Consider the following 18307-nt stretch of genomic DNA (forward strand, 5'->3'; position numbering starts at 1 on the left):
TCAGTGAATGCTGATACGCCTGCTCCTCTGTTATACACACACAAAGCTTTCTTCAAGCATGTCTTCGCTGTTGTCCTAAGGCTGCTGTCCTCTCGTCCCAGATACATCCGTCTCGGCCAGCTCAAATATCAGCCTCCGCTGCAGGTTACAAGTTTAATGTTGTCACACAAAGCTGCTCATTTTTTCACACAACAGAGATGGTACAGATGTAGCCTCCTGCTAGATTTAATCGTAAACTGCAGATGGGGAAGAGATGAACTTTTGTGGCAGGCTTATGGTGAATCTGCATGATGTAGTTGCTCTTTAAAAGTGCATGTACTTGAAGGGGAATGTGAAATGAAATGGGGAAAATAAAATTGACCAAAATAGTTTGCACTGACTGTTGTATTCTTTTTCTTCTTGCAGGACTTGGAGTTCCATGGCGTGATGCGTTTTTACTTCCAGGATCGAGTGGCGGGGAACTTTGCCACAAAGTGTATCCGAGTGTCCAGCACGGCGACCACGCAGGATGTGATCGAGACGCTGGCCGAAAAGTTCAGACCGGATATGAGGATGCTGTCTTCTCCCAAATATTCCCTGTATGAGGTCCACGTCAGCGGCGGTGAGTTATAGGAACACAAATATCATCAAAATGCCATTTTGTGACTTTTTACTGTTAATAAATTTAGAAGAATTTCGGAAGGTCGGTAAGATTTTTAAAATATATATTTTTGAAAGAAGTCTGATGTTCACCAAGGATATCAAAAATACAGTAAAAACTGTAATATGGTGAAATGTATATATTTTTACATATTATTACATTTTAAAATGTAATTTACTCCTGTAATGAAAAGCTAAATTTTCAGCATCATTATTTCAGTCTTTAGTGCCACATGATCCTTCAGAAGTCTTTCTATTATCAGTGTTGAAAACATGTATAATGTTTTGTGGAGACCGTGAAGCATTTTTATACAAATCAGATTTTTTTAAAAAAATTTTATGTCCTTACTGTTATTATTGTGCTCCCTTTAATTTAAAGCTCCATTGCTGTATAAAAGTATTAATTTTAGCAATGCAACTTAATGTCATTGTTGCATTAGGGAAAAGTCAAAATGCAGTTCATAATGAAACATTGCAGATAGCGGTGTGCTTCCAGTTTCTGGTTCCTAAAATTTAAGTCAATCTGGTTGCATTTTCTAGCACATTTAATATCTGCTCTTACTTTCATTCTAGAAAACATTCTGTCTTTTGCATATACAATATGTCAGGAAGGCCTCTTTGTTTGCTTGTTTGTAGTGAGAGTGCAGTGTATTGAAACTGAGGTTCAAGAAGATTTATTAATGTTTAGTCTGTTCAGTATACTATCAATTGTTCATCTGATAAAACGCTGGAAATGTGACTTTCTACAAGTTTCTAGTGGACAAAAATATCTGTAGTTTGTAAAGTGACAGTGACATAAATAAAACAACACTGACATATCACATTTCTGTAAAAGTTTTTAAACCCTTTCTCTGAGTAAATGTCCTTTTGAATTAAATGCAGTAATTTGGAAAAGATGGGTTTTTGAAAATCCTTTTTTTTTTTTTTTCAAAAATGAGACACGATTTGGACTGATGCCTTTATTTTGGTTTCAGTCCACAATGATTCAAGTCCACAGAGATGTGTTTTTCTGACTGTCATAATCTTTCTCTGTGACAGAAGAGAGGAAACTGGACTTGGACGAGAAACCGCTGGTCGTACAGCTGAACTGGAACAAAGACGACAGAGAGGGCCGCTTCGTACTCAAGAACGAGAACGACATCATGCCCAAGGTGAAAAAACATGGATGCACACCAAAAGTTAGAAAACAAATCCAACTTGCTTTCACAGAGCCTGGTTCTGCGGTTTGTTCTGCTTGGAAGCAGAAGCTATAGTTTTACGACGATTCACCGAGGGTGTCTGTGTTTGTTCCTGTGGAGTTTTCTGCTCTTGGTTATGTTGGAACAGCTTTTTTAGTCCCCTGCTGTTCAGACAGCCCCTGAAAACATCTTCTCCACAAGACGGCCCATCGCACGTCAGTTTAAAACCCTCTCAGGACATAAAAACACACAGGCATCAGCAGACACTTCATTTCCTCACTTAAGTAGAGCAGATCAATTTTTTTTCTTCTTCATATTACTCTGTCTGTCTCGCTCTCCTTCTCTCTCTCTCTCCACTTCAGTGGCTCTTAGTGTTGTGTGCAACAAGGCTCCCCAAAGAGACATAAAATAAGAGCTAGGAGTGTCTGAGTCTGCAGGAATGTGTGTGTGGGTGGTAGTTCCCAACAACTTTCTGCATTTTAAGCTGTTTTCACTCTTTGTTTGATTGTTCTACCTTCTAAACCACGATATGTTTAAGCCAGCAAAGTAAGCACTAGTGGCTTACGAAGGTGGATAAGTGTGACCATAAGTGTGCAAATTGTGATTCATGTCTGGAATTTAGGACGGATTGCTTTTATATGAAAATGTTCCAAAAATCTGCTGCTTAGTTGCTCTCAGCTCAACCACTTGATGATATGGAGTTGAAGTGATGTTGTGACATCTGTCTGGCCGCTCTCTTGTAGAGTAACTTGTTCAGCATGCTTGAATTTGAACTCTGCAATCCTTGCTTTGGCTCTTACTATTCACTCATAACGCAATATTTTGAAATCCCCTTCTAAATCTTTGGAGTGTTTCCTATGATGTATTGCAAAATCACAGCAGTGTTAAGAGCTCAAGTCAATAGAAACACATTGTTCCACATTATTTAGCCTTAAACTTTCACCCTTTTAAGTTCTATTTGTTAATAATGCAATTAATTATCACAAATAATTTAAATATAAAAAATAGTAATCATGAATGAAAATAATATTAACTGTTGTTATTATAATAATAATGCTGAGAATTATTAAAAATGAAAGAAAACATTTAAAATAGTTTTGTAAACTGTTAGTATTATAACAAGAATTAATAAAAACTATAATTTTAAAATCATTTAAATAATTAAAAAGAGGCTTAAAATGAAAAATAAGTTAATGCACATTTCAAAGGAATTCATTTTGTAAAATAAAGCTAGTGATGCGGTTTAATTATTGTTTAAATTCAAAATAAATTTCCATTAAGCGAAAGATAAATGAACATTTAAGAAGGTTCTAAGAATTCACACTGTAGCCTATTCTGTTTTATATTCCACTGCAATTTTTCTCAAAATTATTCTCTTTATTTTTCCTCTTGATCTCGCCACCAGAGAACACTAACAAATGGCCCTGAGAAAGAGAAAGAGGGGGTGATCCAGAACTTCAAAAGAACACTGTCCAAGAAGGAGAAGAAGAAAGAGAAGAAGAGGGAGAAGGAGGCCTTTTCCAGAATTCCAGATGGAGACGATCCCACACTGAACCGCGAGGATGGGTGAGGAGTATCAGCTAATTCGGCTTGTATGATAGACATGCACATAAAGACAATAGTCCATTTAAAAAGATATTAGTAATAAATCATATTAAGAGCAATTTTAAAACTAAATCCAATCAGTTTTTTGTGTCTCTTGCCTTAATTATTTGTGAAAGGATTTTTGTTGGTTTCTCTTTATCTTGAATTGACTTATTTTTGTACCTTTTTTCTGCTAGAGAGAACTCCAGATTGGCTGCTGAGGTATATAAAGACATGCCAGAGACCAGTTTCACAAGGACCATTTCTAACCCCGAGGTGGTGATGAAGAGGAGACGTCAGCAGAAGCTGGAGAAGAGGATGCAAGAATTCCGCAGCGGAGACGGTCGACCAGACTCAGGTTTTGTCTCCAATCATAGACATAATCTACACTGAAATACAACTGCCCAAATATACATGTGAACTTCTAAGAGATTATTTAGTAGGAGGGATTGTTATTCAGCCAATCATAACAGAGATCATATTGAAGTCATATGATCATGTGTGACCCTGGACCACAAAACAAGTCTTAAGTGTCAATGTTTCAAAATTGAGATTTATACATCATCTGAAAGCTGAACAAATAAGCTTTCCATTGATGTATGGTTTGTTAGGATACTATTTGGTCGAGATACAACTATTTGAAAATCTGGAATCTGAAAATCGCCTTTCAGTTTGTCCAAATGAATTCTTTGAAATGCATATTACTAATCAAAAATTAAGTTTTGATATATTTACAGTAGGAAATTTATAAAATTTCTTCATGGAACATGATCTTTACTTAATATCCTAATGATTTTTGGCATAAAAGAAAAATCAATAATTTTGACCCATGCAGTGTTTTTTTGACTATTGCTAAATATATACCCCAGCGACTTAAGACTGGTTTTGTGGTCCAGGGTCACATTTATGGAAACCAAGCTACAAAAGTACTTTTTTCAGTACAGAAAACAGATATGAGCACATTAACATAACTTTGCACATTTAGTTTAGGTGCATTGTAAGAATGAAATCTATGGTCATTGAGCTTTCATGGAAGATAAATAGACTAATTGCTCTGTATGTGTGTCTAGAGACTGTTTGGTGCAAAAATAGCTTCGTGTTTGTTTTTCATGTAAAATAGGCTATGATGTCAGCAATTTGCCTCCATGGGGCACTGAAAACTGTAATTATATAAAGAGAGCACTAAACCAGAGCCCTGGTAACTGCATTGCACTTGTCGGGACTTTCTGCCAATGAACCACCTACTTTCAAGTAGAAAACCATTCCAGACCTCAACATAAAACTTTATTTTGTAGCTCTGTTCACACTGACGCCTAAAATAGACTTTCTGTCCTGGACAGACATGGATATTTAGATTTTCCAAGCTTATGTAATCAGGATAATAACATATGTCTGCAGCCGAGGGTTTAGACCAGAGGCAAATCCTTAACGTGACACACATAGAAAGGCTCCCAGTTACTCATCACATTCACCCCGTCCGGTAAGAGTTAAGCAGTGTGTGAACTGGTTAAAGAGGCTTAGTCGAGCACGCGGCTGGGTTTAGATCCCAGTGTTGGGGACGTTTGAGTTCTCACGCTGTGTGCTGCCTTACTAACAAAGTTCTTCAACCTACATTGGACACAGCCAAAATTCAGAACATAGGACGGTGTTTTAACAGGAATATTTTCTGTGCTAATGCTAGTACCCTAAATGTTTATAATTCATTTACTAGGTCATCAGCAAACGCCTTGCCATTATATCAGCCTGCCTTTAGACATTAGATCTGACGTAAGGTAGCTGTGCATGGAGTTAATGGGCATGATTATCAGCCAGTTCTGATTAATTGGCCTCTCCAATATATCAGTCTACCACTAATCTGCACTATTAGTTCTTAATTCTCTTGTATTATCAGCCCATTTTAGTAATCTTGAAAAGCCAGGTATAATCTGATTAATTAATGATTAAAGCTACACTATTAGTTCTTAATGATCTTTGACACAATCTCTCTCTTTCAGGAGGGACTCTGAGGATCTACGCTGATAGTCTGAAGCCAAACATTCCCTACAAGACCATCCTGCTCTCAACTACTGATATGGCTGACTTTGCTGTGGCCGAGGCTCTGGAGAAATATGGGCTGGAGAAGGAAAATCCCAGAGATTACTGCATCGCCCAGGTGAGGTTTAACACGGTGGGAGTTTTCGAATGCTTTCAGAGAGTTGTACTTCCCTATGATAAATGCACCTCTGTCAGAAAGTTGTTTAAAATCTGCAATGAAGGGATGGACAATATTTTGATACTATGTCATGGATATTTAATTGTGCATGCTCATTTCCCATAGTTTTACATTTAGTTCAGATCCAGCGTCATCTAATGTTGACTAAACTTTCATTTTTAAAAACAATAATTTAATAACACTGTTAAATGTAATCTTTAATGAATCTCAGAATGTGTATAGTTTTTTTCATACTTTACTGTTTTAATGGTGGTTAAATTCATTTACATGTGTATGCATGCATTTATTTATTCACAGACTCTCTTTAAAAACTTTTTTTTTTTTTTCAAATGTTAATAAAATTTATCACATTTAATGTAATAAGTTGCAAACATCTTAAATGGTACAGCAAAAGTTTCAAATATTATAAGAGTTCTTAAATTTGAGGATGGAAAAATAGGAATCACACTATAGCCTAATGTGATTTAAAGTGAGCACTGCATATTTCAAAGTGCAAATGTTTATAATTAATGAACATATATAAATATATATATGGATGTTTAGAATTAATTGTCCAGCATTAACAACATATTAATGCATAAACATCAGTAAATTCTGTAAATTAGATTTTTGAAACTGCAGATACCCATATATGTTTTAAATGATAATTTAATTATTTCATTAATAATTTGTTGTTATTAGTAGTCATTGATTTAACTTTAATTGACATACATTTAGGAAGGGTTTTATTATGATATTCGCTATTTATCGATCAACATCGACCATAATATATAATTATAAGTCAGTATTATACAGTATATATATATATGTGTGTGTGTGTGTGTGTGTGTGTATATATATATATATATATATATATATATATATATATATATATATATATATATATATAGTATTGTAATATCAGCATCCATAGTGAAATGTATTTTACCTGAGAATGAAGTCAAATATAACTGATGAACATAGGGCGTGTAAAATAATCATTTATCATGTACCTTTCAGTTCTGTGGAAATCTAGCTGTGAAAGTTTCTTCAGAATGTCATGTGGGTCTGAGTTATTAAGCTGATTGAATGTCTCTGACGTGTCCAGCTCTCTCCGTGGACCCCTCCTCTTCATCCTCCTGTGATCAAATCAGGCCACTGCACGATTTGTCTTCCAGATTAAAGCCAGGAGGTGACATCTGCTTCACCTCTGCTGAGAGGAATTGAATTGTGCAGTTGTAAAGTGCCCCGCCTGCACACGTTTAGCACTGCACTAACGGGGGGATGAGGAGGAAGTGTAGAGGAGAAGAGCAGGAAGTGCTTGAAGTGGCTGGTCTAATCTGCTGTCAGCGAATGGCAAACATCGCTGGTACAAAACGGTTAACCTTGTGCTGTCTGCGCCGTGGCTCACCAGCTCTTTTCAGACGCCGTCTCAGCCGATCATACTGAGAGTTTCTGGGGCATTGTAATATCCTCTCCCATCACTCCGGCCAATTTGAATAGATTTTGCACTTTCACACTGCCAGTGATGACCCGGGATATGTGCATGCTTTCACACACAACCCATGAAGATCCAGTAACGACACGTGACATCAACGCGTGACGTGTAATGTACGAGTCGACAACGCTAGGCACGTTATACTTTCACTGAAGCAAGCGAACGATCTTGGCGTCAGCGCGAAAAGTGAGGAACAAACTGATCTCTGCTTCATTACAGTTTACATGTTTTCGTCGCGAACGTTGATCTTCCTTCAAAACAGCCGATAAAAGAGTTGCACGATAACACGCGTCATCACTTCGACACGGCATTAGATCTGGCTTTTGTTCACACAGCGCTCGTCCCAAGAATGTTAATAGTTCCCCGACCCGGGTTCAATGCGGGAATCAATCCTGGGACGTGGTTGCTTTCACACAGAAGGCGATCCGGCAATGTTTCGGCAATATGCCGGGTCCAACGTACAGTGTGAAAGGGGCTATACGCAGCTCGTCCATAAAGCTACTGTTAAATCATGGCACATGGAGCGTGTATCTGTCACTAAAACAGGTGTCTAATGCCTGCCTAGAGTGTGTACTGTGAAATATTGGCATGCTTTGCTAAAGAAGTCAAACTTTAGTCCGTTGGGTAAAAAAAGTTGCATTTTTAAGACTCTGAAAGTGTGTGCATGTTTGCTTGTGCAGGTGATTCATGTAAATGATAAACCAGTGAAGGAGGCCATACTGGACGACACAGATTGCCCTCTGCAGATCCTCAGAGACTGGACAAGCGATAAAGGTCAGCCACATGCCATTTCTTCTTTTTTTGTAGGTTTTTTTTTTTGTTTTGTTTTTTTGTTTTTCTGCACTCAGAGGCTGCATTTATTTGATAAAAATATGGTAAAAAAAACAGTAATATTGTGAAATATTGCAATTTACTATACGTTTTTTTAATATTTAAATCTATTTTAAATGTAATTTATTCCTGTGATGCAAAGTTGAGTTTTCAGCATCGTTATTCCAGTCTTCTTTGTCACATAGTACTTCATAAATCATTCTAATATGCTGATTGGGCGCTCAAGAATAATTATAAAAAATATATATATATATATATATTTGAAATAGAAATATTTAATAGAATGCATCCTTGCTCAGAAGTATTTTTTAAAATCTTTTTAAAGAATAAATCTTATTGATCCCAAACTTTTGGACTTGAGTGTAGATGCATTTTATATTATTTAGGCCTAAATTTTACATGCTTAAAGCGTTTAAATAAGTATAATAGATGAGCCTCTCATTTACAGCATGTTATACCGCCCCCTGTTGACTTTGATTTGTTATTATGTCAATTTCACAGAGGCCTTAGTATTCCAGCTGAAAAAGCGTCCTCCAGACTACGCTCCAAGGAAAGGACGTAAACCCGACAACAGGATGGGGCCGCCTCACGGATCCATTCCTCCAGAGAAACTGCCCTACCTGGTTGAACTGAGCCCAGGTGACACACACAAACATACACTATGACAGCACATCCTCTTTCCAGGAACTTTAGAGCAGAAGCAGAGGCCTTTTGTGAGTCATTGAATGCTAGCAGAGCTGTTCCTGGATCAGATGTATTGCTCTAAGCCTGCACTAGAGTTTCAGTGGCACTGATGTGACAGCTGTGAAGAGCAGCCCACTGATTGCCCGCTGACATTCACGCAGGAGTAGAGCTATGTCCAACAAATGAGTCCAGTGTCTGGACTGCTGTAGAGTCAGCTAGTGAAATCCCTTAAAATAAACCTTAGTTTAACTCAAGTTGTGTTTTTAGAGTTGAAAATTCACATCATCTAGATCTGACCCTCACTAACGCTGTCTCTCAGTCTAACTGCTGCTTGCATACTGTTCCTCCCCCTGCTACAGCCACAACTAACCCTGTCACTGTGTTTATAACCAATGCTTTTTAACTGCAAACAGTTGAGCAGGAACTCTCCTGATGTGTAATGTCACTGTATCTATACTGAAGCCAACCCACGTCGCATTTGTAAAGACAAAAAAAAATGCCATCTACACAGTGAAAGCATTAAAGCTTCACATAATTTCAAAAAGTTCACTAACCAATCACTGATAACTTCAGGAACAATTCTTTGGCTGACTTTTATTTTATTTACAACAAAAAAACAATTGTACTTTGAGTTATTTTATAATATAAAAACATTCAAGTTATTTCTACAAACACTGTTATATTGTTGTTATTAAATTACTGTATATTATTTTGTTTAATGATAAAAAAATTAGTTTGTTTAAATATTATTTTATGATATTTTATTTGGCATTATTAAGTTTGACTTTTCTATTTAATAATATACTATGTACTATGTATTTAATCAATTTTATGTTTTATATCAGGGGTTTTCAAACTTTTTTGTCAGCCGAGCCCCTTTGATCTAATTCTTTTTTTTTTATTAACAGTTACATCATGAGTGATGTAACAAATACATACCAAATCATACTATTGATTTACACTTACAGTGGGTACAGACAGTATTCAGACCCCCTTACATTTTTCACTCTTATATTGCAGCCATTTGCTAAAATCATTTAAGTTAACTTTGTTTCCTCATTAATGTATACACAGCACCCCATATTGACAGAAAAACACAGAATTGTTGACATTTAGTAGAAGCAACCTTTTGATCTAAGGGGCCATTCACATATCGCACCTAAAACACGTGGAAAACGCTAGACGCACTGCTTTCTCCTTGTTTCCAAAGCCCTCGGGTAGTTGCGCCCCTGAGGCGTCTGCCTTTGCTAAGCAACCATGACCCGCTCTCTCCATGAAGACGCGGAAATTTCAGCAAAGGATAAATGGATTTGCGGCTCTAAAAATCGCTTGCAAAAGCTCTGCTACTACATTTATTTCAAAATGGCAATCCATATAAAACTATGATCAGCTGTTCATTCATCTTGGCTGAGCTTTCAACGTTGTTACGGTAAAGGATGAAGCTGATTGGTTAGTTCTTGTCACATGACCTGCAGTGCACTTGGGGCATTCTGAAAAGTTTAAATGCTTTTAACTCGATTCGGTGCGGACGTGCCTGGAAAAAATGGGCGCATCGCGTGCGCGTCGCGACCCCGTCGCTTCCATTATGAGTGTGCATACCACATGCCTACAATGGAAATAACGAACTTGAGGGCGCAAAAGACGCAATATGTGAATGGCCCCTAATACAGCCTTGAGTCTTTTTGGGAAAGATGCAACAAGTTTTTCACACCTGGATTTGGGGATCCTCTGCCATTCCTCCTTGCAGATCCTCTCCAGTTCTGTCAGGTTGGATGGTAAACGTTGGTGGACAGCCATTTTCAGGTCTCTCCAGAGATGCTCAGTTGGGTTTAAGTCAGGGCTCTGGCTGGACCATTCAAGAACAGTCATGGAGTTGTTGTGAAGCCACTCCTTTGTTTTTTCAGATGTGCTCTTGGGGTCATTGTCTTGTTGGAAGGTGAACCTTCGGCCCAGTCTGAGGTCCTGAGCACTCTAGAGAAGGTTTTTGGCCACATTTATCTTTCCCTCGATTGCAACCAGTCGTACTGTCCCTGCAGCTGAAAAACACCACCACAGCATGATGCTGCCACCACCATGCTTCACTGTTGGGACTGTATTGGACAGGTGATGAGCAGTGCCTGTTTTTCTCCACACAAACCGCTTAGAATTAAGGCCAAAAAGTTCTATCTTGGTTTCATCAGACCAGAGAATCCTTCAAGTGTTTTTTAGCAAATTCCATGGGGGCTTTCATGTCTCTTGCACTGAGGAGAGGCTTCCGTCGGGCCACTCTGCCATAAAGCCCCGACTGGTGGAGGGCTCCAGTGATAGTTGACTTTCTACAACTTTCTCCAACCTCCCGACTGCATCTCTGGAGCTCAGCCACAGTGATCTTTGGGTTCTTCTTTACTTCTCTCACCAAGGCTCTTCTTCACCAATAGCTCAGTTTGGCTGGACGGCCAGCTCTAGGAAGGGTTCTGGTCGTCCCAAATGTCTTCCATTTAAGGATTATGGAGGCTACTGTGCTCTTAGGAACCTTAAGTGTAGCAGGAATCTTTTTGTAACCTTGGCCAGATCTGTGCCTTGCCACAATTCCGTCTCTGAGCTCTTCGGGCAGTTCCTTTGACCTCATGATTCTCATCTGCTCTGACTTGCACTGTGAGCTGTCAGGTCTTATATAGACAGGTGTGTGGCTTTCCTAATCAAGTCCAGTCACTATAATCAAACACATCTGGACTCAAATGAAGGTGTAGAACCATCTCAAGGATGATCAGAAGAAATGGACCGCACCTGAGTTAATATGTGAGTGTCACAGCAAAGGGCCTGAATACTTAGGACCATGTGATATTTCAGTTTTTCTTTTTTAATAAACAATTCTGTGTTTTTCTGTCAATATGGGGTGCTGTGTGTACATTGAGGAAAAAAATGGCTGCAATATAACAAAGAGTGAAACATTTAAGGGGATCTGAATACTTTTCGTACCCACTGTATGTAAAAAATTAATTTTCAGTGGACAAAAAATATGGTAGGAGTAGCTGTCAATCCAAAAAAAGAAAAAAAAAAGAAAGAAATGGCAAATTCCTCAGTCAAATTGCAGGAGTGTGGACTTTTGTTGTTTATAATGGGAGAGTTATGGTTTTGTCATTTGTGACGTGCTGTTGTCCGGTGTAGATATGGTGCAGTATTGGTCATGAGGGTTCTCTGGACCTTGGAAATTGAGATTTGTTTGACATATTCACTCCTGTCTGGAGTGTGTGTCAGCTGACAGACTGACCACTTGCTTATGGCACTTTTTTCTCTTTCTTGCTGCGTTTGGTGTGCTTTGGCTTTTCCTCTCTCTGTATCTCTCTCTCGCTCTCTCTTGCTCTCTCTCACGTGTGTTGTTGGCGCGTGTTGGTGTGTGTCCCGCCGTTCTGTCTGCTCCTGGCTCCTGTGCATGCGTCTCATCCTAGGGCGAGGGAGTCACTATGCCTACTACTACCGTCATCATGAAGGTAACACGAACCAGCCTGCACCTCCCACCCTCCCCCAGATCTACTTCTCTCTCTCTCTCTCACACACACACACACACACACACACACACACACACACACACACACGCACAAGATAAAGATAAGCTATAAAACACTTCAGCAAAATGAAAACATAGTGACCTACTTGTTTTTTTTTTTGTGAACTAAAAGTAATGTGTGCAGTTATGTGGTCAAATTGTTGGCACAAGACGAGTTTGGTGTGGTATTTTCTGGTAAATATTTTACATTGTCAAAAACATTTAGTTTTATAGCACATTTTTCCTTATATTGGTACAAATTTCCCAGCATTGCCCTCTTAGACTCTAGTAATATCTTGGGGTATTATTTACAATGTATTCTGTATTATTGATTTCACAAAATGTCATAAAATAACTATAAAGTTGCCTAGGCTGAAAAAAATAACTTTTCCCAAAATATATACAAAAGGGGCTCTAACATCAGTATTATGAAGTTATTTTGACACGCACTGTCATGTTTTAAGCCTTATTCCCTTCTTTTACTGTCTGTGCTTTGCATTTTGCTTACAACTCCTTTGAATTGCCAATCATCTTACTAATCTAATAATTAACCTATAATACAACCCTAACATCCCATCATCATTTATAACCCAGGATTTCCTATTAAAGTTCATTGTTTCTCAGCAAGTTTTATGAATTCTGATCAAATTCCAATTTCCGATAATAGAAGTCTTTGTTTTTGCACAGTGGTCAAGGAAGGTACTGAACAATTATTAGTAAGGATATGTCATGAGGGTTGACTAGTCATTTAATGACCAACTAGTAAATTAGTGAGGTCAGTATTTATATACAGTACCATTCTAATGTTTGGGGTCTGTAAGATTTTTGAAATGTTTTTGAAAGAAGTATGTTATGCTTAGCAAGGCTACATTTATTTAATCAAAAATACAATAAAAGTTATCTTGTGAAATACTACCACTTAAAAATAACTTATTTAAATATTTTCTAAAATGCAGTGTATTCCTCTAATGGAAAAGCTGAATTTACAGCGTCATTACTCCAGTCTTTAGTGTCACGTGATGCTTCGGAAATAATTTTGAAATGTTGATTATTAACAATGTTAAAAAAGCAGTTGTGCTGCTTAATATTTTTGTTGCAACCGTAAACATTTTTTTCTGGTTTCTTTGATGTATAGAAATTTTAAAAGAATAGCGTTTACATCTTTAATTCTTTTGTAATATTGTAACTGTCACTTTTTAATCATTTTAATGTGTTCTTGCTGAATAGAAGTATTAATTTCTCACTGAGATTTGAGAGGTGGTGTATTTTTAGCGGCAGTGCTTTAATTAGTATCAGTTACTGTTCAACCCTGGAAAGCCCTCTCGGAGGAGTTGCATCTCGAAAACAGCCTTATTACACAGTAGTTTAGCTAGCCCATTGACTAGACAAATTTAGAAACATGTAGTTTTGCATATTCTTAATTACATGGCCTAAAGCACAGAAGTGACACTTGTGCAAGAGTGCTTGTGTTTTGAATCGAGTGTGAGTGACATGCAGGCAAATGCAAACGTGTGTGTCTCACTGCTCTGTGGCTGCTCTGCAGATGGCTCCGACTCCAGGGATAAACCCAAACTTTACAGACTACAGCACAGCGTCACTGAGGTCGGATCTGACCAAAGTGAAGATGGAAACATTCAAGTAAGATGACATCTTCAGCGCAGTAGTGTAGAACAGTGAATGGTGAAAACAGGTTTAAAACACATCCCTGATTTTTCTGCACTGCAGCTGTTCGGGCCTGGGATTCTGCCTCACCACTGTGACCTGATGCATGAGGACGGACTAGTGACCGTGACCCCTGTCAGTCTGGACGCTGAGACGTTTGTGGATGGACAGCGGATCTCTGACACTACGGTTCTGCGCAGCGGCGTGACGCTCCAGTTCGGAGCCACACACGTCTTTAAATTCGTAGACCCCAGCTATGACCACAGCATGTCCAAGAGAGACCCAGGGCCTATGATGAAGGGCAGGCACAAATCAGGGTGAGTCATATTATATATTTTTTTTACCCAAAAGCTGAAAGCAATATAACCTGATACGAATCCCATTGAGTGTGTCCAACTAATACATTTGTCTGATCCTTTATCGACCAGCTGTGGCAGCGCAGCACAATGAACCATCTGTGTACTGTGTAACATTAGACGCAGTGATGGGGAAGCTTCTTTGAAAACTATAGCTTGCCAAGCTACTTAAAAAAAAAGCCAGTAGCTGTATTTAAAGCTACTAAAAAAAAGTAGCTAACTACATTAAAGATATTTAATATCTTAATAGCTAGGATGACAGTATGAGAATAAACAGGTGAATTGATACCAAATGGAACTAACACAACTATAAAGCACTTTGGCTTTTATATCAGAGTCAAAAAAATGTTGAACAGCCACCTTTAATTATAAAAATGATGAACCTATGACTTCGGCAGATCATGGAATGGATCGTGAATCATTCTTTTAAATCACTTGATTCAGATGAATCATCTGTATGATGCGATTCAGCTAAATGAATCTTTCCAGTGCTACATTTAAGGACAGTTTAGGAGAGCCTGTTTATTGTGTCTTATCATGTTTTTATTCAGGCTTTAAGAGCTTCAGTGATATGCAGGTTCTTTACAGACATAGTTTACACGTCACAGGACCAGAGCAGATAAATCATTCAGTTTTGACACCAGTTTCTGCCATCTTAAAGGTACAGTAGCAAAAACCAATGGTTTAGTTCCAAGAGATGGAGTGAGACTTGAAAGTGATTATGAAATATCGTAATAATGCGTCTTTTGTGGAATGTCAAGTGGAAAACAAACACACAGTTGCTCATGAGGTGTTTTGTACTTGTGGAGCCATTAGATGGCACTATTTCGATGTCTAAGTGTCTTGCGAGCGTGTTCTGGTTTGTTTGTTCTCACTTTGATGTGTATGTGTCTCTCTGAACAACCAGTGCAAGTTGTGTTACGGGATGCTCTGCTTCCATAACAACAGGAGTTCCTCAGGTTTTGCACATGGATTATCTCTACAGTGACCGTCCTGTCAGATTTCTAGTGTTAAACGTAGCCTTTACTGTGAGAACTGTTGGAAAAGAGGCTGGGAGAGTGACGAGGACAGGGTGAGCGGAAGGTTATGTTGGCCACAGGCGCTGAGAGACTCTATAATCTGATCAGCGTGGGTTGGAGAGGGGTGTGTCCCGTGTCATTTCAGAGAGAAACCGTGTGTTTGGGACAGGGCGGAGTGTAGTGACACTCCCACCAACACACACTTCACCGTAATCCACTGTTAAACATATCAGACTGGAGCAAGAGGGGTGTAGAGCTGTCCTGGTGAGTTCATGCACATTTTACACGTATAAACGCTCCACTTGAGTTATCAGGTGACTATGAAGATTTGATATGCATGTTTGTTTCCTATAAACTATTAACAGTACTGTGTTTCGGTTTATCTGATCATAAAATGCTAATTAAAACATGTTGTTTGAAGTTTAATTAAGCATGTAGGTTTGTTCAGAAACCTGTGTTTATATTGCATTAATGCAACACACACACACACACATTCACATACACTATCATTCAAAAGTTTGGGGTCAACAAGATTTTTTTGGGATGCAGGATACTGTTCAAAAGAACAACATTTATTTAAAAAAGAAATCTTTTGTAACATTATAAATTTCTTTACTGTCATTTCTGATCGAATAAATACATCTTTGCTAATTGAAAGTATTAATTTATTTTTAAAAAATCCCCAAACACTATAATATAATAAGGATTCATAAGTTTATTATGTTTGTGTGAAATGTGGGGGGAAAACAGTGTAGCCTCAGGATATATATATATATAAAAAAGTTTACAGTACATTGATTGAGTTCATTTTAATGCGTTGAACAGTCAACATTAATTGCTTTACACACACTTATTTTCCCAGCCCTCCTCATTAGTAATAGTTTATTATTATTGTTATTTTGACTTTGTTAGAACATGTGAACTTTCCCCTGTTTAGCTTCTTTATAAATCTTTTCTAGAATTTAATTCATGTTTCTTGTTTTAAATGAGTTTTTTTAACACAACTTTTAATGCAAAGTAATCCCATGTGCATCCTATTGGCATGCATGTGAATGTGCAGTAATTAGATCTGCGTTCATTTCAGGCCATTCGCCCGTAATGTCTAGGTCCAATTAGGTTCATGTCCTGCATTGATTTGATGTGAAAACATGTGTCCTTGTTGAACGTGTTTGTGGCGGTAAGCAGAATCTCTAATCTGATGTCCTGACGTTCTGCTGGATTACAGTACTGCTCATTCCAGGACATGGACACTTGCTGATGGCTCAGTCCTTGTAATATCTGATTTGACTGATTTGTGTTATGGCGTGTTTATTCATACTGCAGGTAAATGCCAAGAATAGTTATATATGTGCTGCATTTCAAGTTTGGGGTGGGTAGGATTTTTTAAAAATAGGTTTCTTGCGCTCATCAAGGCTGCATTTACGTGATCGAAAATAATGTAAAAACAAATATTTAACCTTAAACCTTATTTAAAAGGATTGTTTGTAAAATGTCACTTGTAGCATTAAAACATCACAATACAGGGTGTTTTTGGGGCTTAATAAAGTCAGAGCTCTACATTTTGCAATGTTACTTGTACTGTTTGGAGTTACATAACACAAAGCTGTTTTCACATTGATGCCAGGCTTATTTTATGATCAGTATAATATGTTTTGCTTTGTGTCCAAGTTCTCTTAAAAAGTACTGTAGCTACTTTAAATTTGTAAATTATTTAATTTATTCGATTATCCAAAATGGATATTTACGCGGTTATTTAATATGTAAAGCATTTCAAGCTGGAAATGTAATTAATTTCATGGAAATGACTCCCAAGCTGCTATATAGATGATACCTGAATATGTCTCTACATCTGAATGCAAAGGGCTGGAAACCCGGTAGCCTTGTAATTTTGTAATTTATAGTAATTTTGTTCAAACACTGTGTGGGTGTATCTTAAGGTTGTGGGGCTCTGCTCATTCATTTAGTCTGGTTAGAATGCCGGCGAGTTATTGATTGTGTTCAGTGCTCATAAACACACACACACCCACATGTATCCGGGTGTTCGTGGAGCTGTGAGCCGCTGCTTTTGTTTGACTTTCCATTCAGCTCAGGTTTTATGTAATTGTGTGTTTTAGAGCATATGCAGGTGGTTATATTGTGTGTGTGTCTGTTTGTTTGGCCACTGATACTACTGTTTATTTCCTTGTCATCTGCTGAAATGATTAACTGCATTACCCCCCCTATTTCTCTCGGTTTCAGAAGTGTCCCAGAGACGACCTTTGACCTTCACGGGGACGTTCATAGCAGCTCCGCTCTCCCTACAAGCAAGGTGCCACATCTTCCTGCTTCTTTGGGATCTCTGCATGTTCTTATGTTGTCTGTGTTGGGTCTCTGATGGGATATTTGGTGGTTTCAGAGCTCAGGGAAGCTGGAGATGGAGCGCTCAGGAAACAGTGAAAGAGGCCTGGTGAAACCCATGATTAGAGGAGAACAACAGGACTTTAACAAACATGACGGAAGGTAAGAATTCTGTTGACTTGGTGTGCTTCATTTTTCATAGTTGGGCCATTTCGATTTTGTTCTGTAGTTTTGAAAAATTGAGTTCTTGACCATCACATGGAGAGATTTGAGGCCATCAAACATTTAAAATATTTAACTGCAATTAATTTCATGTATTTCAGAAAGAAAACAAGCTAATATGTGTATTTATTCAGTTTGATACATGATTTTTGTTAAGTGTCTCGACTGTTTGACCCGTCAGCCTTTAGGGTTCTGATAATTTTTTCAGATTAACTTATATAATAGTTAACCTTGACATTCCAAGTAAAATGTAAATATTTTTGACTAATCTGATTATTATTTTAGTTATAAATATGAGTGTAGGGTTAAATTTCACAGCACTTTTAATTATGTATTATGTTAATGTTACTTAATTATTATTTTTCTAAGAATAATGGACAGAAAATTAAAGCAACCTGTTGGGTTGTTCATAATGGTCCAAAAGAAAGAGGAAATAATCAAATAATTATGCAAATGAATGATGCAAAGTAAAGCCTAAAAATTCTGAAAAACTTAATACAGTTTGTTTTACAATGTTTAAATAAAAAGTAATGTGAAATATATATATATTATTTTTTTATTGTAATTTTTTAAGTAAATG

General features: G+C 37.7%; 1 protein-coding gene across 1 annotated transcript in view; it reads left to right on the forward strand.

The window, feature by feature from the left end:
• The window catches only part of LOC113037884 (afadin-like), a 129524-nt gene that overhangs the window by 75936 nt on the left and 35281 nt on the right, over positions 1-18307 (forward strand). The window contains 12 exon segments of the mRNA XM_026195214.1: positions 406-601; positions 1678-1790; positions 3223-3383; positions 3599-3759; positions 5396-5553; positions 7771-7864; positions 8423-8560; positions 12034-12075; positions 13675-13769; positions 13857-14110; positions 17407-17476; positions 17564-17667. Of these exon segments, the coding sequence (XP_026050999.1) occupies positions 406-601; positions 1678-1790; positions 3223-3383; positions 3599-3759; positions 5396-5553; positions 7771-7864; positions 8423-8560; positions 12034-12075; positions 13675-13769; positions 13857-14110; positions 17407-17476; positions 17564-17667 (1586 nt within the window).

Source organism: Carassius auratus, chromosome 20 (genome assembly GCF_003368295.1).
Source record: "Carassius auratus strain Wakin chromosome 20, ASM336829v1, whole genome shotgun sequence".
Classification (NCBI taxonomy): domain Eukaryota; kingdom Metazoa; phylum Chordata; class Actinopteri; order Cypriniformes; family Cyprinidae; genus Carassius; species Carassius auratus.